General features: G+C 43.6%; 1 protein-coding gene across 1 annotated transcript in view; it reads right to left on the bottom strand.

The window, feature by feature from the left end:
* Positions 1–217: 217 nt before the first annotated feature.
* Positions 218–24,572, bottom strand: part of LOC124718988 (zinc finger protein ZFP2-like) — an 85,053-nt gene continuing 60,698 nt past the window's right edge. The window contains exons 11-12 of the mRNA XM_047244658.1: positions 20,765–20,938; positions 218–500 (exon numbers count right to left, since the gene is read on the bottom strand). Of these exons, the coding sequence (XP_047100614.1) occupies positions 320–500; positions 20,765–20,938 (355 nt within the window). The 3' untranslated portion in view covers positions 218–319. The remainder of the gene's footprint in view (positions 501–20,764; positions 20,939–24,572) is intronic.

Below are 24,572 nucleotides of genomic sequence, written 5' to 3' on the forward strand. Positions count from 1 at the left end.
CGCAGCTGCGTCGGGCTTACAAAATCACGGCGGCGCGCCAGCGGACGCACACACCTAAAACACCCAGCGTGCGCGTCCGGTATAACGTACCATGCACGTATGTGTGTGTGTGTGTGTGTGTGTGTGTGTGTGTGTGTGTGTAAAATGGATATTTGGATCTTAGGACAAGTGGAGAGACAAGGTTGTGGAAGAATCATAAGCCACCACTGGACAACTCTTAACACTTATGATTTTAAAAGCTCCTTTATTAGTTTGCAATGCCACTGTGGAGTGAGCTCACTCAGTGCGAGGCGGTCAGAGTGATCAGTCAAGGTCGACACTACCCGGGAAGATCCGTGATGACAAATGGCGTCAGCACAGCGGCCACCTCCGCGTGGCCCGCCACCAGCGTCACGCCCACGCCGGAGGCTGCCGGATCCACGCCACCATCCACTGTGGCCACTTCCTCGTCCCCCAGGGAGGCGACCAGGGCTTCCAGGCTCAGCACCTGCGGGTGGACCCTGCACACAGAGATTGCAGCCTCTTGTAACAGAGCAACATGGGGTTGTTCTTAAAGCACTCCTCATGGCAATATTTTCTCTTCCTTGTTTCACCTCTTTTCATTAACACTGCATATACAGGGTTATTACAAATGATTGAACCGATTTCACAGCTCTACAATAACTTTATTATTTGAGATATTTTCACAATGCTTTGCACACACATACAAAAACTAAAAAAGTTTTTTTAGGCAGTCACAAATGTTCGATATGTGCCCCTTTAGTGATTCGGCAGACATCAAGCCGATAATCAAGTTCCTCCCACACTCGGCGCAGCACGTCCCCATCAATGAGTTCGAAAGAATCGTTGATGCGAGCTCTCAGTTCTGGCACGTTTTTTGGTAGAGGAGGTTTAAACACTGAATCTTTCACATAACCCCACAGAAAGACATCGCATGGGGTTAAGTCAGGATAGCGTGGAGGCCATGACATGAATTGCTGATCATGATCTCCACCACGACCGATCCATCAGGTTTCCAATCTCCTGTTTAAGAAATGCCGAACATCATGACGGAAGTGCGGTGGAGCACCATCCTGTTGAAAGATGAAGTCGGCGCTGTCGGTCTCCAGTTGTGGCATGAGCCAATTTTCCAGCATGTCCAGATACACATGTCCTGTAACGTTTTTTTCGCAGAAGAAAAAGGGGCCATAAACTTTAAACCGTGAGATTGCACAAAACACGTTAACTTTTGGTGAATTGCGAATTTGCTGCACGAATGCGCGAGGATTCTCTACCGCCCAGATTCGCCCATTGTGTCTGTTCACTTCACCATTAAGAAAAAATGTTGCTTCATCACTGAAAACAAGTTTCACACTGAACGCATCCTCTTCCATGAGCTGTTGCAACCGCGCTAAAAATTGAAAGCGTTTGACTGTAATCGGGTGTCAGGGCTTGTAGCAATTGTAAACGATAAGGCTTCTGCTTTAGCCTTTTTTGTGAGATTTTCCAAACCGTCGGCTGTGGTACGTTTAGCTCCCTGCTTGCTTTATTCGTCGACTTCCACAGACTACGCGTGAAACTTGCCCGCACGTGTTCAACGGTTTCTTCGCTCACTGCAGGCTGACCCGTTGATTTCCCCTTACAGAGGCATCCAGAAGCTTTAAACTGCGCATACCATTGCCGAATGGAGTTAGCAGTTGGTGGATCCTTGTTGAACTTCGTCCTGAAGTGTCGTTGCACTGTTATGACCGACTGATGTGAGTGCATTTCAAGCACGACATACGCTTTCTCGGCTCCTGTCGCCATTTTGTCCCACTGCGCTCTCGAGCGCTCTGGTGGCAGAAACCTGAAGTGCGGCTTCAGCCGAACAAAACTTTATGAGTTTTTCTACGTATCTGTAGTGTGTCGTGACCATATGTCAATGAATGGAGCTACAGTGAATTTATGAAATCGCTTCAATCATTTGTAATAGCCCTGTACAATAGTTATTTTGTACAACTAACTTCTTGTTCAAGCAGAATTTCATTATTCACTGTTAGGATTGCCACAGGTTCTGGAACTCAGGAAATTTCAAACACATCAGGAAAATCAGGGAAATATCAAGCACATTTGGAAAACAAAAAGGCTGGAAAAATCTTGTTGCTGTCTCAGTAGATGAAATGGTTCATTTACTGAGGTGTCACGCATCATCGCTCACTGGGTGCAGCTGAGTACGCGCGCCATTTCCCTACTCCCTCATCACTACTGCTTCTCTCCTTCCTACCATCCCCATCAGCTCTCTCCTGAAACTTCCTGGCAGATTAAAACTGTGTGCCCGACCGAGACTCGAACTCGGGACCTTTGCCTTTCGCGGGCAAGTGCTCTACCAACTGAGCTACCGAAGCACGACTCACGCCCCGTCCTCACAGCTTTACTTCTGCCAGTGTCTCGTCTCCTACCTTCCAAACTTTACAGAAGCTCTCTTGCGAACCTTGCAGAACTAGCACTCCTCAAAGAAAGGATACTGCGGAGACATGGCTTAGCCACAGCCTGGAGGATGTTTCCAGAATGAGATTTTCAGTCTGCAGCGGAGTGTGCGCTGATATGAAACTTCCTGGCAGATAAAAACTGTGTGCTGAACCGAGACTCGAACTCCGGACCTTTGCCTTTCGCGGGCAAGTGCTCTACCATCTGAGCTACCGAAGCACGACAGATGTTCGCAGGAGACCTTCTGTAAAGTTTGGAGGGTAGGAGACGAGGTACTGGCAGAAGTAAATCAGTGAGGACGGGGTGAGAGTCGTGCTTGGGTAGCTCAGACGGTAGAGCACTTGCCCGCGAAAGGCAAAGGTCCCAAGTTTGAGTCTCGGTCGGGCACACAGTTTTAATCTGCCAGGAAGTTTCATATCAGCGCACACTCCGCTGCAGAGTGAAAATCTCATTCCAGCTCTCTCCTTCCTACCACCCCCATCAGCTCGCAGTCAGTGCTGCCACCTCTTCTTGCCGCCAGCCTAGTAGCTGCCGAAGAGAGGCGGGGAGGCATGAGGAGTGGTTTGTTGGGATATGATTATCAGAGATTGTAGGTACAGTGACCGAAGACAGCAGTCATGAGCGATTGTGTGAATGTGTGTGTGTGCGCTCCCGTTTTCTGACAAAAGCCATGCTTGAAAATTTAATTGTTAGTGTGAGATCGACTTTTCTATGAGCCTGTCTGCGGCTCAGCAAAGGCAAAGGCAAAGGTCCCGAGTTCGAGTCTCGGTCGCGCACACAGTACATTATTATTGATTCTCAAAATATTTGAACAAGTTATCTGTTGCACGGATCAATCACTGCAGTCTCATCCACAAGAGTGGATTTCCACAACGGGCCAAAGCCACAGACCATTTCTGTGGGTATCTGTAACGGATCGGGCCTGCCGATCTGAAGCCGTTCGGTTCTCACTAATGTGCAGGCCCTGCCTGTCAGATCTGGTCTCACCAATCTGCCCACTGGCTGCATCTATCTATGTGTGCCATAATGCTGCGGATTTTCATGATTTATCCATGGACCCAGGACTGTGGTGCTCCTCAGCAAGCAGGAGGCTATAGGTGCTGGATTTCAGGAATTGCGACTGTCTCACCACAAGTACTTTGTACAGTGTGGCGTTTTATAGACTTTTTTGGTCTAGTACATTTTGGCACTTCCAAAGTAGTTTATATGTTAGAAAGTATGGACAATAAGAAGAAGAAAATTCTGTCAGTTGCTTGCAGTTCGTATGCTATGTGTTCATATATTTCTCGAAAGAAAAATCGCACGACACCTGTAAAATATGAGAGGCATTTGGAAAGTTCGTGCAAAGCCTAAGAGATGGCACCACCGGCATGTATCAAGGTCATGTTTACTTAGTAGCATCTTTGGAAAGAAACGCACACCAAGTTTCAGCCAGATTGGTCTATTTCTTTGTGTTTGGTATTCGCATGAAACAAGGATGTCTAGTGATTGCCAAAAACTGGACGAAAAAGAATTTCGAGTGGTGATTAAACATTACTTTATGAAAGGCAAAACACCTCAGGGGACTAAAGAGAAGCTTGCTAAACATTACGGTGACTCTGCACCTTTGATTAGAACAGTTAATAAGTGGTTTCAAAATTTTCGGAGTGGCCATATGGGCAAAAGTGCTGCTGAACATTCTGGACGCCCTGTGGAGGTTACAACTCCAGAAACCATTGATAAAATCCATGATATGGTGATGGATGGCAGAAACGTTAAGGTGTGTGAGATTGCTAGTACTGTGGGCATCTCGAATGAATGGGTACATAATATTTTGCATAAACATTTGGACACGAGAAAGCTAACCACAAGATGGGTTCTGCGACTGCTCACGCTTGACCAAATACGGAATCATGTGAAGTGTTGCAAGGATTGTCGCAGCTGTTCAAGAAGAATTCGCAGGACTTTAAGCATTGTTTTGTCACTGTGGATGAAACATGGATACATTACTATACTCCTGAGATAAAACAACAATCTAAACAACGGGTTACCAAGGGAGAATCTGCACCAAAAAAGGGGAACACCATTCCTTTGGCTGGAAAGGTTATGGTGACTGTCTTTTGGGATTCACAAGGGATAATCCTCATCGACTACCTGGAAAAGGGTAAAACTATTACAGGTGAATATTATTCATCGTTATTGGACCTTTGAAAACCGAGCAGCAAGAGAAACGCCGGCGACTGGACCGCAAAAAAGTCCTTTTCCATCATGACAATGCACCAGCACACACCTCAGCAGTTGTGGTTGCAAAATTAATGGAAATAGGATCCCAACTCATTTCACATCCCCCCTATTCTCGAGACATGGCTCCCTCAGAATACACTTTGTTCCCCAATATGAAGAAATGACTGGCGGGACAAAGATTTTATTCAAATGAGGAGGTGATTGCAGCAACTAATAGCTATTATTCAGATTTTGACAATTCCTATTATTTGGAAGGGATCAACAAATTAGAACAGCGTTGGACGAAGTTTATAAGTCTAATAAGGAGACTATGTCGAAAAATAAAAAAGGTTTACCCCAAACACGTAAGTAGGTTTTATTTTTGCACGGACGTTTCAAACGCCCCTCATGATAGATATAACACAGTGCATAATAACTGACAATAACGAACATAGTAGAACCAAAATTTTACTGCTGGTCACCTACAGTGTTTCTTTACATAATTTTTCCCCCTTATACACTTCTTTATTTCTGAAAACAGTGAAGGTATTTTAAATCCATCTTGTGACTCCATGTAAATGCGTATTTTTGCCACCAAATGTGTTTTGTTTTATTGAAACAAAATATCAGTGGTATTAATAAAACACATACACCATTGGCTTGCTTTTGCCATCTAAAAACAGTTCATTACAAAAGATGTTGATGTTAGTACTTGAGATTTTGGCTCACATCAGAAAACGCCATCTGCTTGCAAGGTTCTTTTAGATATTTCCTCACTGAACTATTGTTTCTTGTACCACAGCTGCAAAGACAGATTGTCGATTTATATCTTAACTTATCCTTTTGCTCTCAAAATTTGTCAGAAAAATGCTAAAACTTGTCTGGAAATTGGGGAAATATCAGGGAACTGCACTTGGGGAAACTTATGGTAGCCCATTGCTGATGACAATAGTATAGTTTGTTCTTATAGAAACATTTTATTTACAGAATGTCTATGATTTATAAGGGACAGTCAAATGAAAATCAGATAGATGGCAAAAAGTAAGTAAACTATTTATTACTTCAAAAGTAACGGCCATAACTGTTAGTACATTTATATTACAATGATACAAGATGGTAACCACCTTCACGGAAAAATGTCTGCAATTACCTTTGGAATTACAACTGTGCACAGAGATACCCCCCTCTTCATCCAAAGTGAATCCACGGCCACTGACATCTTTTGTCAGGACTCCAAGAATATGGGAACTGCATTGGGAAAAACTTCTGCAACATATCTGAAACAACCTCGGCGACATCTGGCCAGTCATTTTGTTGGCAGGTTGTTTGACTATGCTGCAAAAATTTCACTGGGAAGCCCTTACACATCCTCTATATAATCCCAATCTCTTCCCATGTGATTTCAACATTTATGTAGTTATGAAGAAACAATTTCGTGGCTGTCGATTTGTTTTGGATGAAGACGAGCACGGTTGGGTACTATCGAGGTTCCATAGGCAACCGCGAACATTTTTCCGTGAAGGCAGTAACCATTTTATCTTACAGCGAGATAAATTTATTAACAGTTATAGGAATTACTTTTGAAATAATAAACAATTTACTTATTTTTTTCCACATGTCTCGTTTTCATTTGACTGCCCCTTATAGTATACCTGCAAGTCATGTAAATGTCAGAATTCAATTATGATGTAAACTGTTTGCTTCCAGATTGAAAAGCTTATTTGAAAGTTCTTCTTTTCCTCTTTCAAACAGTCAAAAATTACGTAAAATTTATGCTATCTTTCGAGCTTTTTACTCTTTGTCTAATGAAAGCACACACATACATACTATATCGCACAGACACCCAAAATGCGCACAACTTTGGCCACAGTGACGCTAACTGTTGATTAGTGAGAGCAGTTGCAAGGGTTATCGTATTTACTCGAATCTAAGCCGCACTTTTTTTCTGGTTTTTGTAATCCAAAAAACCGCCTGCGGCTTAGAATCGAGAGCAAAGTAAGCGGAAGTTTGAAAAATGTTGGTAGGCGCCGCCACAACTAACTTCTGCCGTCGAATATATGTAGCGCTACACAGGCATACTTTGCAGGCACAAAGATAAATACTGGTTCCAAAACCTCTGCGTCAGTAAATAAATTTTAAAAAAAGGTGGAAGACGAGTTTTTTTTTCTACGCCCCGAGACTGGCTAGACTGTTTGGGATGTTTGTCAATATGGCCAACTCTATGTTCTGAATTTTTTCCTACCTGTGACAAGTGATGGTTGCTAATAGGAACTTTTATGAATACATGCAGTATTCTCCTCACCATAAGAATAATACGAATGTAAATATTTTGCCATGTATTTGTTCGTGTTTGCTGCTATCTCATTTAAATCCTGTCTGCCTAATAAACTACGAAACTAGAGTGAGACGAGGAAGGGAGGGAGGGGGGGGGAGGGGGGGGGGGAGACAGAGAGAGAGAGAGAGAGAGAGAGAGAGAGAGGAAACAGGTTAGACACATCATTCTACTATAGGTGATTGCTTCCTTTTCTTTCATTTTATGTATTATTCCATTTGTCAATTTCTATTGTTATTTTTGTGTTCCACAATGTTCCAATCTCCAAAAAGTAATTCTTTCAAAAATTTGGTACAATAGTTTTATAGCTTCGACTTTTCTATTTCCAAAAATATCTAGAGTTGCTTATATAACTTGTTAGTTTGTTAATTATTACAATTAGAAAATTTCACCTTTTCAAAACTTTTTGATGAACTCTGAGAATTCCTGCACACGTTAAAACTGCTCTCCCAAAAACAAGTACTGACAATTTTTCTATTTGCTAGTAGTACAGCTCTTGATTAAATAAACTTACTTCACTACCTGTTATACCTATATCTTTTTTAAAAATTTCAAATCTTTTATGTTAATATCTGAAATGAAATAGATTAGTATTCTACCAAATTGTAGTTTGTTTAACGTGCACATCAATAAATATTTGTGTGGTCACGGCTTCAGATAGCCAGCACCTGGGAGTCACAGTGTGTAAATCTAAGTGAGTCATTTTTGGCCATTCAGAGTGTGTAGTTATTGTATCACATTCACAGCAAATCTAATAATTTGTGCAGTTGTATTGTCGAGTATTGCCACTTGTGAAAATTTTGAACATACTCAGAGTTTTTGTAGCTTACTGACTTGTGCAAAGATAGTGATATCCAGCAGTTTACAAAGCTGATATATGTGTGTGTGTGTGTGTGTGTGTGTGTGTGTGTGTGTGTGCGCGCGCGCACATGCGCACAACTCAATCATATGGAGTCACTGCAGTAAGAAGGGTCAATATGGAGGTGTGACAGAATGGCAGAAAGGAACTATCATGCTTGAACTGACCACACCATGAAGAAAGCTGCCCGATTTGTTGGTATATCAACACGGATTGCCCAACGTGTGCACAAGGAATGGAGTATCACTCAGGGCCCTGCAACGCAGTACGAGTACAGAGGTCGGAAAAGATTCTAACCGACAGGGACCAGAGATGAAGGTAACACATTGTCAGTGATAATTGGTTTCAAAGTCAACAGGAAATGCTGCTGCTAGTGAATGGAGGTCCATCTCTACCACTTTCTGACTGAAGGCAACTGCATGCAGCAGGCAGCACCACTGCTCACAGTGGCACATACAGGGGTTGGACGAAACCGTGGAAACACCAAATTCTTAATGTATTACCATGCTTAATATGTTGTAGTGGTAAGCCCATGTGAAATCAGCCAGCAGTCTGATTCTTGACAACTCAGATTTTCATTATTTTTTGTACATTTGAACTAGTAGTTGATTGCATGAAAAATTCCAAATTAAAAATTTTTCAAACCTTCATTTTTGAATGATCAGTTATGTGATTTTTGAAAATTTTTAAATCAGAACTTTTTTGTTTTGAAAAACATATTTACATTGGTCACAAATTACTTGTTAATGTATGTGCCAAATTTAATGATGATTGTGGTGTGCATACTGTAAGACCTTCAGTACACACACCATCAGATTATTTGACTTGTCGCTCTAACGAAGTAGGCGAGAGTCAGCAATATGTCTCGTGGTCTTATCGTGGCATGTTTATCTTCTGCCATTAGGGCAGACGATAGAAATGCCACGCTTAGAATAGCAGAGTGACGGTGACCAACTTTAAACAGAACTTGATTAATTTTCACACACATTTATTAAAATAATAAAAAGCATAAAAATTACTTAACTTGGTTCTGGATGCCATTTACAATTGACAATCTGAAGTTCCTTTGGTATTGGTACGTTAATCTTATTCTCACATATATCTCTGATACTTGACAAAAGTGTCTATACATTTATCTTCATGGCTATGTACAGGAATATGGTAATCTTATTGGGCACAGACTGAAACTTGACTATAGACTGGTACAGACAAATGTAGAACTCGTACAGACTGTTGCAGACAAATGCAGACTGCCTAATCGGAGGTCTGTACACTCGTTATAATACCTCGCGCGTTCATATATCACTGCGCAAGCGTGATCCGCGAGGAGAAAAGGTTCTACATTAGCAGCAATCTCATTGGCTGCGTTACCTATTAATATGCGGATCGGCGGAAGCAGAATTTGGTCCGTCTCTATGGCAGCGCCATCTCATAGTGCGGAGACAGATGAGTGCTGCGCCTGCGCTGTTGTGCTTAGTGGGGCGCGCTCTAGTGGGAAAGTTGTGTACGCGCTAACTAACATCCACCATTTGTTGTCGAAGGCACAAGCAACAAGTCCTGTAATCTGTTCACAAGCTGCAGCATCTGGACACATGAATTTTATGAACATCAAAATCATTAAAACTGAAAACAATTTCTGCTTTACATTTGTCTCAGCTCCTACGAATAAATGCATGATACTTCTGCATGCCAGTGACTGTTATGGCTTTATAAAATCTGTTAGTCAAGTTCATTTTTTATGCTGCATCCTCATTCTTTGTCACATAGAAGTGACTGATGAATACATGCTTTACCCCACTGAAACAATTGATCATGTTGTGCTTCAACAACTGATTAATTCGAATGTTAAGAAAGTTATTTGGTCTTTTATTTTATGTGCATAACACCCAATGGTTTCATTCTACATGAACATCCTCACGTGACAAAGTGGCACATATCTGCCAGTGTTACAAAGAGTTAAAATGCTTGATTTCCCAATAAAACAGTGAACCGCTCATGTCAGAATACAACAATTGCAACATTCCACCTCATTGGCTGTGCTTAGTACTTGTCATGTTCGGCGATTAAGCACTTTAAATCATGACGCCTGTTCTTTTGTGCTACTTTATCCCCTGAGGAGACGTGCTTAACGAGTTACACACGCACACAACAAGCTGGTCCTATACACTCAGCAGTGCTCTGCTAGTTTTATCTCAATTCATCTCTACTGAACTGAATTACTGTCAATAGAAGTGACTGTTTTTGTTTCACTTGTTACACACACACACACACACACACACACACACACACACACCACCACCACCACCACCACCACCACCACCACCACACCTCTGTTGCTCTGCAAATACGAACTACAGTAAATTAAAAGTTATATAAAGTGAAAACTGCATACTATCTCTTACGTTATTTATGTTTTATATGACATAGTTTAGAACAGATTTTAAATGGCAAACTAGAGTATGCTTAATTAGGACTCAATAATTTCATTTTAATAATACTGTAATGAACCAGCTTCCAAACTATGAGCAGTTGAGATACATTTGACAATACGAATAGCAGTCAAATAAAATTTATTCCATATATTCCCTTTGGAATACCATCATGAAATTTTGCACGCACATTCAAAAATATTGAATGATTGGCATACATTTTTTCAAAACAAAAAAACATTCCAGTGTGGAAATTTTCAAAATTTAAGTTTTTTTTTTTAGGAAACTGTAGCATTTTGATGAATTTTGTCAAACAGCACACATTTCTAAAGCCTATAATAAATTTTTAAAGCCTGTAATAAACTGAAACAATTTGTATACATTTCTGGTCTGTACATCAAATACTTTTTGGGATATGGTGCTTTAAAGTTTCAAAACATGGCAAAAATTACAAAATTTCAGAAACTTTAAAAATTAATACCTCAAAATGACCAAAAAATATTTTTAATGTCCAAAAATCTTTAATTAAATTACAAATTCCTAAAGTAACAAGATTCCAATTTATATTTTTATTGGTTGACTTCACATGGAAGAATCCCGTTGGCATTCAAAACAATTTCCAGTTATCTCAGAATGGATGAATACACGTCCTCTCTGGTATTCAAGGGAATTTTTTACCATTCTACCTGCAAAATAGGAGCAAGTCCACGGAATGATGATGGAGGTGAATAGTGATCATGCACCCTTCTCTCCAAAGACTGAATAATATTGAGATCTGATGACTGTGATGACCAGAATGGATGTGACAATTCATCCTCATGCTCACAAAAGCAGTCCTGGATGATACGAGTTGTGTGAATTGGAGCAGAACAGACATTCTACTGTGGGATGGACCTCCCCACATAAACCAGTATGCGACCTTGCATAGTACTTGTGGGCCCTGCGGAATATCACAATATGGCTGCCCAAACTATCATCGAATCTCCGCCACGTGTCAGTCTTGGGATGTGAACTCAGCCACAAGTTGGGAACAGTGAGAAAAAAGACCCATCCGACCAAATTACTCTATCTATGGTTGACAAAGGCCTTAATGGCCTAAAGTTATAAATGTGAGAGTATCTTTTTGTTTGCCTATCTGTGACTCAGCATCTGCACTATATAGTAAGTAGAAACTTTCTTCCTCACTATATAGTAAGTAGCAACTTTCTTCCTCATAATATTGCTACATTCCATCAAGGATTTTCCACTGATCCATAGTCCAGGTTTTAAGACTTCAGCACCACATTTTCCTGTTACAAGCATTTGCACCATTGGTGAGTGCTTTTGAAATTCCAGGTCACCCTGTAATTTCCAGCTTATGGAGTTCCCTTCATGTTCTGTTTGGCACTGACGGGTTAGAAAGTGTGACATTCAGTTCTACAGCAACTTTTACAGCTTTCATCTTCTTATTTTTTGTCACAATCCTCTTCAATGATCATGTGCCATGATCACTCAACATGTACTTTACTATGATTAAGACTTAGCAGATGACATTTCTCCAGTTTCCTTGGATGTGGTTCAAATCTTTGATATGGTACCTCTTGAAACACCAAAGGTTTTGGCTGCCTCGGTTGGCTTACCATATGAGTGCCAACAATTAACCCACATTCAAATTTATTTAGCTCCAACATACACTATATGATCAAAAGTATCCGGTCACTTGGCTGAAAATGACTTACTAGTTTGTAGCACCCTCCATCAGTAATGCTGGAACTGAGTATGGTGTTGGCCCACCTGTTACCTTGATGACAGCTTCCACCCTCGCAGGCACATGTTCAATCAGGAGCTGGAAGGTTTCTTGGGGAATGGCAGCACATTCTTCACGGACTGCTGCACCGAGGAGAGTTATCAATGTCGGTCAGTGAGGACCAGCACAAAGTCGTCGTTCCAAAAAATCCCAAAGGTGTTCTGTAGAATTCAGGTCAGGACTCTGTGCAGGCCAGTCCATTACAGGGATGTTATTGTCGTGTAACCACTCCGACACAGGCCGTGCCCTATGAACAGGTGCCCCATCATGTTGAAAGATGCAATCACCATCCCCAAAATGCTCTTCAACAATAGGAAGCAAGAAGGTGCTTAAAATATCAATGTAGGCCTGTGCTGTGATAGTGCCATGCAAAACGACAAGGGGTGAAAGCCCCCACCATGAAAAACATGACCACACCATAACACCACTGCCTCCGAATTTTACTGTTGGCACTAAACATGCTGGCAGATGACGTTCACCGGGCATTCGTCCAACTAACACCCTGCCACTGGATCGCCACATTGTGTACTGTGATTTGTCATTCCACACAATGTTTTTCCACTGTTCAATCGTCCAATGTTTACCCTCCTTACACCAAGCGAGGTATCATTTGGCATTTACCAGCATGATGTGTGTCTTATGAGCACCTGCTCAACCACAAAATCGAAGTTTTCTCACCTCCTGCCTAACTGTCATAGTACTTGCAATGGATCCTGATGCAGTTTGGAATTCTTGTGTGATGGTCTGTGTGGTGTCACCGCCAGACGCCACACTTGCTAGGTGGTAGCCTTTAAATCGGCCGCGGTCCATTAGTATACGTTGGACCCGCGTGTCGCCACTGTCAGTGATAGCAGACCGAGCGCCACCACACGGCAGGTCTAGAGAGCCTTCCTAGCACTCGCCCCTGTTGTACAGCCTACTTTGCCAGAGACGGATCACTGACAATTACGCTCTCATTTGCCGAGACGATAGTTAGCATAGCCATCAGCTACGTCATTTGCTACGACCTAGCAAGGCGCCATTAACAGTTTATATGGAGATTGTTATTTATCGTGGGATGCAAGTACAGTCAGACCAATGTTCACCAATTGTGGATTAAAGTTAAGTATTACAAGATTTTCGTACTTTATTGCAATTCTCAAGACATTGCCCTGTTCCAGACCTCACGCCAGTCTGCGTGTATTTAAACGCGTGCATTTCGGCCTCCTCTAGCAACACTGTGTTGGCTCTTCTGCCAACACAGCACATGGCGACGAGCTAAATCACGTTTGTACCAATTGATGCACTAATTTACTTGTGTCATGGCTTCGCCACAATCTCCAGATGTACTGTCCGAATTTTATCGCTTGCAGAATCAGCAGACGCGGGCCTTATTGGATGCCCTTGGACAGCTCGTCCAGGGTCAACGCGCAATGCAAAACGATGCGGCAGCCGCCGCTCCACCGCTACTGCAGCCACAACACGCTGTTGCACCACCTTTTCGTCCTTTTGATGCGGCACTGGAAAGCTGGACGGAGTGGTCACGCCAATTTGGATTCCATCTCGCCGCCTACAGAATTCAAGCTAACGAGCGGCAGCCTTTTTTGTTGGCATGTGTAGTTGTGTCCACCTACCATGTGATAGTGAAATTGTTTCCCCGACGCGATGTACCAACTCTATCCTACGAAGAAATTTTGCCGGCATTACATGCATATTTCAAGGACTCTGTCGATGTAGTTGCAAAAAGGTATACATTCTTTCGTACAAAACGTACGGCCGGTCAGACTAATAGGGAGTGGGCTGCAACTTTGCAAGGCCTTACTAGGGATTGTGCTTTTGGGTGTGAATGTGGACTCCCTTATTCAGATACTATCGTGCATGATGCAATTGCACAGAACGTTTCTGATGTTCATATAAGGGAACAGATTTTGAAACTGGTCAATCCCTCCCTTCAACAAGTGATAGACATATTTGATAGGCAAGACACACTTGACGTTGCTCAGGAATCTTTTGCAACTTCGCCAGCTGTGTGTCACATTCACCGGCCCGCCAGGCGAGCTGCACGCAACAGTAAACAGCCCTCGCGCCCGTCCGCGCAGCTGTCGGCAAGCTCTTCGCTACGTGTGCCACACAAGCAAGCAAATGCAGTGCTAAAATCATGCCCGCGGTGTGCTACTAGACATTCGCGTGAGAATTGCCCGTCACGCCAAGCTATTTGCTTTTTCTGTAATAAAAAAGGATATGTTCAGAGTGTTTGCCGAAAAAGCTTAGATTGGACACTCACAACCATTCCAAGCCCTTTGCTTCATGCCGGAATCGGAATCGAATCAAGAATACTCAGGCTCGTGAACCTTCGCCCATGGACATTCATGTAGTTATTTCCACTCCGCCCAGTGCCACTCTCTCTAACAGTGACTGTGTTCGTCTCACAAATAGTGTGTGTTGACGTCGACGGAAATCCCGTCAAGTCGCAAGTGATTCTGTACCAGTGTCGGTTCACGTTGCACGAGACAGTCGCTCTTGTCGTCAGCAGGACGATAAACTTTTTGTTGACTTGGACATTCATGGCCGCGTGATACCATTCCAGCTCGATACCGGAGCTGCAGTTTCATTGATCAATAAAGACACGTACAAACAACTGGGCACACCTCCGTTGCGTGCCGCACATGTTAAGCTAACTAGTTATTCAGGACAGAATATCCCTGTGTTAGGACAGTGCAGCCTTCTTGCAACATACAAGAGACAAACAAAACTTGTGTCTTTTTACGTCCTTCTTCTGCTGTGAACTTGTTTGGTTTGGATTTATTTCAGTTGTTTAACATGTCTATAGTCAATCAGGTCCTATCAGTGAACAAGACTGTGCCTTCAGACAGTGTTTCTCGTCTATGTGACGAATTTGCTGACATTTTTGCGCCGGGCCTTGGTTGCGCTAAGAACTATAAAGCACATTTGGAACTGAAAGTAAATGCGCAACCAAAATTTTTCAGAGCGCGCAATGTTCCCCACGCATTGCGTGATGAGGTCGCACGAACACTACACGATTTGGAATCACAAGGTGTAATTGAACGTGTGCAGGCTTCTCTCTGGGCGTCACCCTTAGTAATTTTGCCAAAACCTTCCGGAAAATTGAGACTTTGTGTGGACTTCAAAGCTACAGTGAATCCACAACCAGTGATTGCAACTTTTCCTTTACCCCGCCCGGAAGATCTTTTTGACAAACTGTGCCCGGGTAAATATTTTTCGAAGTTGGACCTAGCAGATGCGTACTTGCAAATACCAGTGGATGACGAATCCCAGCGCGTCTTGGTGGTTAACACGCATCTTGGTTTGTATCGCTTCAAACGACTGCCATTCGGGTGTGCATCCGCCCCTGCATTGTTTCAGCAATATTTACAAACTGTTTGTGCCTCGATCCCTACTGCAGCAAACTATCTGGATGATATTGTGATCTCCGGAAAGACAGAAGAAGAACACTTGGCCAATCTCCGAACATTATTTCAGGTCTTGCGACAAAATGGTCTTCGCTTGCAGAAGGACAAATGTGTGTTTTTTGCTCGTGACTTACCATATCTGGGACATGTAATCAATGCCCAAGGCATACATCCCAGTCCCGAGCACCTCCGTGCCATACAAGACTTGCCTTCGCCGCAGAATTTGAAGCAGCTACAGAGTGTGCTGGGAAAAATTAATTATTATAACAAATTTGTGCCGCACGCCTCTTCCATTTCAGCTCCGCTTCATCGCTTACGCCGTAAAGGTGTTCCGTTCGTCTGGACGACGGAATGCGAACGCGCCTTTCGTCAGTTGAAATCGGCATTGCTTTCTAATACTTGCCTTACGTCATTCGATCCCCAGAAACCCCTTTTGTTGATGGTAGATGCATCAGATTTCGGGATCGGTGCTGTGCTTGCGCACAAAGATGAATCGCATGATCGCCCTATTGCCTTTGTGTCCAAATTGCTTTCATCTGCGCAAAGAAATTATTCTCAGATCGAGAAAGAAGCATTGGCTCTCGTGTTTGGTGTTACTAAGTTTCATGATTTCTTGTATGGTCGTCACTTTACCATCATCACAGACCACAAACCTTTGACATCGCTTTTTCATCCGAACAAGCCTGTACCTCCACGTACAGTGCAGAAATTCATTCGCTGGTCTATTTTCCTCTCGCAGTACCGCTACGATATCTTGTATCGGTCCACTGCTAAGCACGGAAACGCCGATGCGTTGTCCCGTTTGCCTGTTGTTGAGGATAGAGCATTCGATTCCTCCGAACTTGCTTGCATGTTCATTGATGCGGAAACCGATGACGTGGTCGAATCGTTTCTGATTGATTTTCGTCGTGTAGCTACGGCCACAGCTGCTGACCCTGTCCTTGCTACCATTTTGCGTTTTGTTGCTACGCAATGGCCCTTGTCAAAGTCACGGATCGAGGATCCGTTGGTTCGCCGATTTTTTGCTCACAAGGAGAGACTTTTTGTACGACGTGGTGTTTTGCTGTTGCGTTCTGATAATGATCAGTCCCGGGTCATGGTCCCACATTCGTTACAGTCCTCTGTCTTACGGCTTCTCCACCAAGGACATTGGGGTATAGTGCGAACGAAACAAGTTGCTCGTCAGCACTGTACTTGGTTCAGACTCGATGCTGCGATTACGAATATGTGCTCTTCTTGCATGGTGTGTGCAGAACAACAATCCGCACCACCGCGGAAATTCTTTGCATGGCCGAACACCACTTCCTCTTGGCAACGCTTGCACATCGATTTTGCTGATCCATTCTGGAATGCTCGATGGTTGGTTGTGGTACATTCATTCAGTAATTTTCGTTTTGTTGTCCGGATGTCTTCCATGATGTCATCTGCCACCATCCAAGCGTTATCCGCTATCTTTTGTATTGAAGGTCTTCCACAGACTATTGTTTCCGACAATAGCCCACAATTCATGTCCGCAGAATTTCAGTCATTCTGCAAGGCCAATGGTATTCAACATCTGACGTTCGCGCCGTTTTCGCCTCAGTCAAACAGTGCCGCTGAACGATTGGTCCGAACTTTCAAGTCACAGATGTTGAAGTTGAAAGAGTCGCATTCTCGGGAGGACGCGTTATTGATCTTTTTGTCCTCGTATCGCTCTCAGCCCCGAGATGGTCGCTCGCCGGCTGAGTTGCTCCACGGTCGTCCTCATCGAAACCTGATGTCTTTGCTGCATCCGCCGCATCAGGTTCCTGTACAGCGGCAGCCACCTGCTTTTGCTCCAGGCGACGTTGTATACTATCGCAACTATCGAGGTTCACGGCGTTGGCTCGCAGGGCGCATTCTTCGCTGCCTCGGCCGCGCTATGTATCTGGTTTTGGGGGCCTCTGGTGAGGTGCGTCGGCATCTCAATCAGCTGCGCCTCTGTCGTTGCACGGGTTCTGCCGCTCCCCGTCTGCTTTCAGCGATGGTGCCGTCCGGTCAGCGCCCTGGGGACCCATCTACTGGCTCGCCTCATCCCCAGGTGTTACCGACGCTGCCTTCCATTTTGCCCCATGGCAACGCGCCGCCGCCGCCGCCTGTTCTCCCACTGGCGACGCCAGCAGTGGACGCTTCGCTGCAACCGCCGGGCGCCTCAATAGCTGTCCTCCGACATGGAACTTTTGCCCGCTCCGGACCAGATGTCTGTCGTCTTCGCCCGTCGGGTGCCCCGACGCGATGGAGGTCGACCCTTCGGCCCCTCCTGTCTCTTTACGGGCGCATACACCGCATGTTGGCGTGCACCCTGGACTAGGTTTTCAGGCGTTTCCTTGCTCCCGTCGGACCGAATGGCCGGGTGCGGGTGGCACAGCCTCGCCTGTTGTTAGGCTCCCCACCTCGTCGCATACATCAACATGGGGTCCTCCCCACGGCGAGCGGAAGCCTTATAACACAACCGTTCGCCGATTTGCGGGGGAGGAATGTGGTGTCACCGCCAGACACCACACTTGCTAGGTGGTAGCCTTTAAATCGGCCGCGGTCCATTAGTATACGTCAGACCCGCGTGTCGCCACTGTCAGTGATAGCAGACCGAGCGCCACCACACGGCAGGTCTATAGAGCCTTTCTAGCACTCGCCCCAGTTGTACAGCCTACTTTGCCAGAGACGGATCTCTGACAATTACGCTCTCATTTGCCGAGACGATAGTTAGCATAGCCTTCAGCTACGTCATTTGCTATGACCTAGCAAGACGCCATTAACATTTTATATGGAGATTGTTATTTATCGTGGGATGCATGTACAGTCAGACCAATGTTCACCAATTGTGGATTATAGTTAAGTATTACAAGATTTTCGTACTTTATTGCAATTCTCAAGACATTGTCCTGTTCCAGACCTCACGCCAGTCTGCGTGTATTTAAATGCGTGCATTTCGGCCTCCTCTAGCAACACTGTGTTGGCTCTTCTGCCAACACAGCAGTCTGGATAGATGTCTGCCTATTACACATTACGACCCTCTTCAACTGTCAGCGGTCTCTATCATTCAACTGGAGAGGTCAGCCTGTATGGGTTTGTGCTGTACATGTCCCTTCACATTACCACTTCACTAACACATCGGAAACAGTGAACCTAGGGATGTTCAGGAGTGTGAAAATCTCATGTATAGATGCATGACAGAAGTGACAGCTAGTCACCTGACCACGTTCGAAGTCTGTGAGTTCTGCAGAATGGCTACACAGAACACTGTCCACTCGAAGCAGTGGAAACACGCTGATTCTCTGCCACCAAAGAAAGCACAGACAATTTCTTCAGCAGGAAAGGTCATGGCATCAGTGTTCTGGGATGTGAAGGGGATTCTGTTTGTAGATTATCTCCCCACTGGGTAAACAATTACTGGAGAATACTACGCTAACCTCATGGACAAATTGCATTAAAAGATACACGGGGCGAGGGGAAAAAAGAAAAACGGAAAGAAAAGAAAAGAAAAAAAAACAGGTTTAGAAGGGCAGAAAGTCATCTTCCATGAAGACAATGCACACCCGCACACATATGCCGTCGCCATGGCAAAATTACACAGACTAAGGAATGAATTGTTGCCACACCTGCCTTATTCACCTTATATGGTCTGTCAGACTTCCATCTCTTCCCAAAACCGAAAATTTTTCTTGGTGGATTAAGATTCTCTTCAAATGAAGAATTGATATCCAGAGTTGGCAACTATTTTGCAGGCCTCAAGGAAGCTCATTTTCAAGATGGAATCAAGGCACTGAAACATCATTTGATTGAGTGCATTAATCTACAAGGAGACTACATTAAACAATAAAAACAGTTTCAGTGATGTAAGTACTTTTTTTCTATTCCATTCCAATAACTTTTCAAATCACCCTCATACATTGCACCACTTCTGAGTCAATTAACAGTGAAGTTAACCGATCGGGCCACCGCACATGCAAATTTATGAGCGGCCCACCGGAATGGCGTCACCGTATATGTTCTTTGTTTGGTTTCCTAAAACCAAATGAGAGACCGATACAGATATCGGACGTGAGACAGTAGAAAGGATCCAACCCATACAAAAGCCCGGGCAATGTTTTACACTGTCATCTGCGCTATGAGAACGACTGACGCTTATTGTATCTGGCGGGCTGCTCAAATTTGTACACACAACAGCCTGATTGGCTAACTTTGATGATAATTAACTCAGAAATGGTGCAACATATCGAATTTTTTTGATAAGGATCCCACAGCACAGCCTACCCTGCGACATCCCTATGAGCTTTTTAGAATGTTTCTGACTACCCTCTATAATGTAGTATTTTCAGCGAGGGGTACAGGGACTTTTCAGACACTTTGAATTCAGATCTCATCAGACAGAGGTAAAGCAGTTTAGATAAACATATCACTTTTACTGTTATGTAAAATGCAGTGAAATTATTAAATTGGACAGATAAAAAAATCTACTGACCAGAACACACACATAAAAGACTGTTGTGATTGGCAAGCTTTTGGAGCCAGTGGCTCCTTCTTCAAGCAGAAGCGTGTCTGTGGGAAGAATCCAGTTTCTCAGAACTCCGCAGGTGGGAACTAGCACAACAACATTTCCTTGGTTCTCTCCACCCCCCTGGGCTTAATTTACGTTAATTTCTTCTGTCTGAGCCTTTCTTCACTGTTACTACTCTTCGCTTCACTACTCTTTAGTTTTCTACATCTTTCATTGCCTTTCCAGTCTATTTTTCACTGTCCCCTCCCACTTACGTTACGTACAATGCATTTAGCTTATTCACCCTTATTAACTTGTGCACAATGTTTTAGTAGCAATCTCTGTCTTGCATATTACCCTGTCTTCCACCTTTAAGCTCTCAGGTTTTCAAATCTCATCCGATGCAGTCGCCAACAATCACTCTTTCCTACTCATCCTGTACGCTAAGTCTCCCCAGATCCACAGTTCTGGGTGACTTTCCCAAAATCTACCCCTTTTCCTAGACCTCTCCAGTCATTTTCCTTCACCCTTCTTCCTTCCTCTTCAACCCTTCTGCCTGGAGAAGGAGCCACTGGCTCTGAAAGCTTACCAATCATCAACAGTCTTTTATGTGTGTGTTCTGCCGCCGCTTGGTGAATAGATTTTTTATCTATACAAGCAAATAATTTCATCAATAATTTTTGTTGTTATAAAATACTGTGAGGAACCCTAAGACTGTTGTCTCAGACACACAGCAACACAATCAAGTTTTCAGCTGGCACCGCTGTAGTACACACACGAAAATCTGCCACCTCCACCACACTCACCTTCGCACGTGCTCACGGAGGTGCTTCTGTTCCTTGTACGAGCGCTCGCATGTATCGCACCGGTACGGCCGTTCGCTGCTGTGAACACGCACGTGGGACTCGTAGTGACTGCGCTTCACAAATCGCTTCTCACAAGTTTCGCACTGGTAACGAAACTCTCCGGTGTGGGTTTTCCTAAATTGGAGAAAGCACTCAATACAGCACATCAGCGTAATAACAACCTTGTGGTTGTAACACAGAGAAAACCAGTTAACTTGCAAAGATGATTAATTCCATTACCATACCACGGCATCTGTGAAACCAAGAAGTGTTAAGACTGTAAGGACAAAAGGAATAAACAATGTGGAGAAAAAAAGGGACTGTACTGTAGCTGAATATTTTCAGCATCATGAATGTGTAATACCACAAAGACCCAGTGTTGAGGACACTAAAACACACAAGTTTGTTCCCTTTGCCCATTAGCTTTCTATTGTTATGAATAGCAACATTCACAAAATGAACATTAAACAGAAGAATAATGTCCACCTGCATAAAACCTGCTTCAAGGCTGTACAGAAAAGTGTGCATTATCTTGTAAATTATATTTTGAGCATGCTTCTAACAGAAATGAAAGTTACGAGCAAACTCAGATTTTTTAAGCTAAATTTACAGACTTTCCTCTTGCACTATCCTCATTCTGAGAGATCACAGACATAATTTAGACTAATTTCCTGCAGTACATGTTTTCTTGGTTGTCAAATTGGGCTCCACTTTAAACAACACTTACACATTAATGTATGTCTGTTTTGGTGCTTTTTTTAAAAATTTTCCCTCTGTTATGCATTTGTTATACGAGGGTCACTCCAAAAGAAATGCACACTATTTTTTTTTTTTAATCCATCTTTTATTCTACATGTTTGAAAGTTTTACAGTGTGTAGATACATCCTTTAGGAACAATATTTTCATTTCTCCACATAATTTCCATCCCTCTCAACTGCCTTACGCCATCTTGGAACCAGCACCCGTATACCCGCACGGTAAAATTCTGGACCAACCTGTTGGAGCCACTGTTTTACAGCGTGCACAAGGGAGTCATCATCTTCAAACCTTGTTCCACGAAGAGAGTCTTTCAGTTTCCCAAAGAAATGATAGTCACATGGAGCCAGGTCAGGACTGTATGGCCGGTGTTTCAGTGTTGTCCATCCGAGTTTTGTGATCGCTTCCATGGTTTTTTGACTGACATGTGGCTGTGCATTGTCGTGCAACAGCAAAACATCCTGTTTTTGCCGATGTGATGAAACACGACTCAGTTGAGCTTGAAGTTCCTTCAGTGTCATCACATATGTGTCACAATTTATGGTAGTTCCACTTGGCATGATGTCCACAAGCAAGAGTTCTACGGAATCGAAAAACACCGTAGCCACAACTTTTCCAGCAGAAGGTGTGGTTTCGAATTTTTTTTTCTTGGGTTAATTTGCATGATGCCACTCCATTCATTGCCTCTTCGTCTCCGGTGAAAAACGATGGAGCTATGTTTCATCACCTGTCACAATTCTTCCAAGAAATTCATCTCCACCATTCTCGTACAGTTCCAAAAGTTCGCTGCATACCGTTTTTCTTGTTTCTTTGTGAACCACTGCCAACATCCTGGGACCCCACCTGGCACAAACCTTTTTTAACGCCAACACTTTCAGTATTCTGCAAACACTTCCTTCCCCCATCCCAACGTAGCATGACAATTCGTTCACTGTGATGCGTCTGTCAGCAGTCACCAATTCGTTAACTCTCTGCACATTGTCTGGAGTGTGTGCGGTATGAGGCCTGTCGCTGCGAGGACAATCCTCAATATTGCCGTGCCTGCTTTCATTATGTAACCTGCTTGCCCACCGACTAACTGTACTGCGATCGACAGCAGCGTCTTCATACACCTTTTTCAACCTCTTGTGGATGTTTCCCACTGTCTCGTTTTCACAGCACAGGAATTCTATGACAGCACATTGCTTCTGACGAACATCAAGTGTAGCAGCCATCTTGAAGACTCATAGGAACAGGTTGAACTAAGTTTGAAAACAAGCGGGAAGGATGTATCTACACACTGTAAAACTTTCACATATGCAGAACGAAAACTGTATTTTTACAAAAATAGTGTGCATTTCTTTTGGAGTGACCCTCGTATATTTGCTTCTTCATGGAGGTCACTGGTGGTGTTGATAAATGCACTGACAGAAAAAAAATTGCAATACCAAGAAGAAGTTATGCGATATAAACAAAAGTTGGCATGCATATCCCTACCTCTGAAAGATGACGTGTATTCAGATTTTGCGCCAGTCACTTAAGAGTAGTGCCAGTAGAACTGCTATCAGGAGGCAAATCAAGTTTACTTTACACACATGCTTTAAGATTGGACATGGTGTATTGATATTAAGTCAAGAATGCCTTTAAGGTGATGAAGAAGCCATTATCAACACCTCACCGAGTTTGAACAAGGTCACGTAATGGGGCTATGAGAAGTTACCTTCTGTGATACTGCAGAAAGATTTGGCAAGACTGTAGTCACCACATATGATTGATGGCAAGAATGTGTGGTCACAAGAAGACTACATTTCGGATGACCAAGTGGCACTGCCGAAAGAGAAGACCGCCGTGTTCGGTGTAAGGCTCTCTCACATTGTACCGAACCTGCAGCAGCAATTTGGGCAACAGTCGGCATCACAGTGACGCGAGGAAGTATTATAAATTGGTTACTTCAATGACAGCTCTGAGCCACACACACTGTAGCACACATTCCACTCGCCCCAAACTGCCTCCATTTGTGACTTCAGTGGTGTCAAGCGAGAGCTCGCTAGAGGGCAGGGTGAAGGTCTACTGTGTTTTCCTGCTGAAAGCTGGTTCTGCCTTGGTGCCACTGATGGCTGTGTATTGGCTAGATGGAGGCCAGTTGATGACCTGCAACCAACTGTCTGTGTGCCAAACACACTGGACCTACACCTAATGACAACTTAAGAGTACACACAACCACCATTAACCATCCTTGTATTGACTGATCAAGTGCAACAGGCATACGGCACCTGTACAACACAATGCAAGCACATTTGCATGCTTGCGTTCACCTTCTGGGGATTTCACTGGTAAATGGAAATGCCGTGTGACTAGGGCCTCCTGTCGGGTAGACTGCTCGCCTGGTGCAAGTCTTTCAAGATGACGCCACTTCGGCGACTTGCGTGTTGATGGGGATGAAATGATGATGATAAGGACAACACGACACCCAGTCCCTGAGCGGAGAAAATCTCCGACCCAGCCGGGAATCGAACCCGGGCTGTTAGGTATGACATTCCGTCGCGCTGACCACTCAGCTACCAGGGGCGGACATTTCTCTGGTTATTTATGTACCAGCATTTAATATTTGCAATAAATTATCTCATGCTTACATTAACTCTTGTGATGTAAATCATTTAAATATGCTAACTACACAAATGTATTCCTGAAATTTTGTTACTCTGCATTAATTATTTTTTGATGTTGCAATTTTTTCCCATAAGTGTAGTTTGAAGTGTAGGCTGGAATCTGTGTCTCCCTGAAAAAGATCTTGTACTTATTTGAAAGGCTGTGTTCAGCAACAGGAGACAATTCTAGAGTACTGTAGTTGATGTGCTGCTAATCTTTGGTACATTGCTGGGAAATGGTTCAAACAGACTGGTCCATGTAGCTTCTGCAAAATTCATATGGAATGTTGTAAACACCCAGAACTCTAAGACCACAATAATGCTACATGAATGACGGAAAAACCTGTAATATGTGAAGTACATACACTACTAAATAATACATGGG

The sequence above is a fragment of the Schistocerca piceifrons genome, chromosome 10, assembly GCF_021461385.2.
Source record: "Schistocerca piceifrons isolate TAMUIC-IGC-003096 chromosome 10, iqSchPice1.1, whole genome shotgun sequence".
Classification (NCBI taxonomy): Eukaryota; Metazoa; Arthropoda; class Insecta; order Orthoptera; family Acrididae; genus Schistocerca; species Schistocerca piceifrons.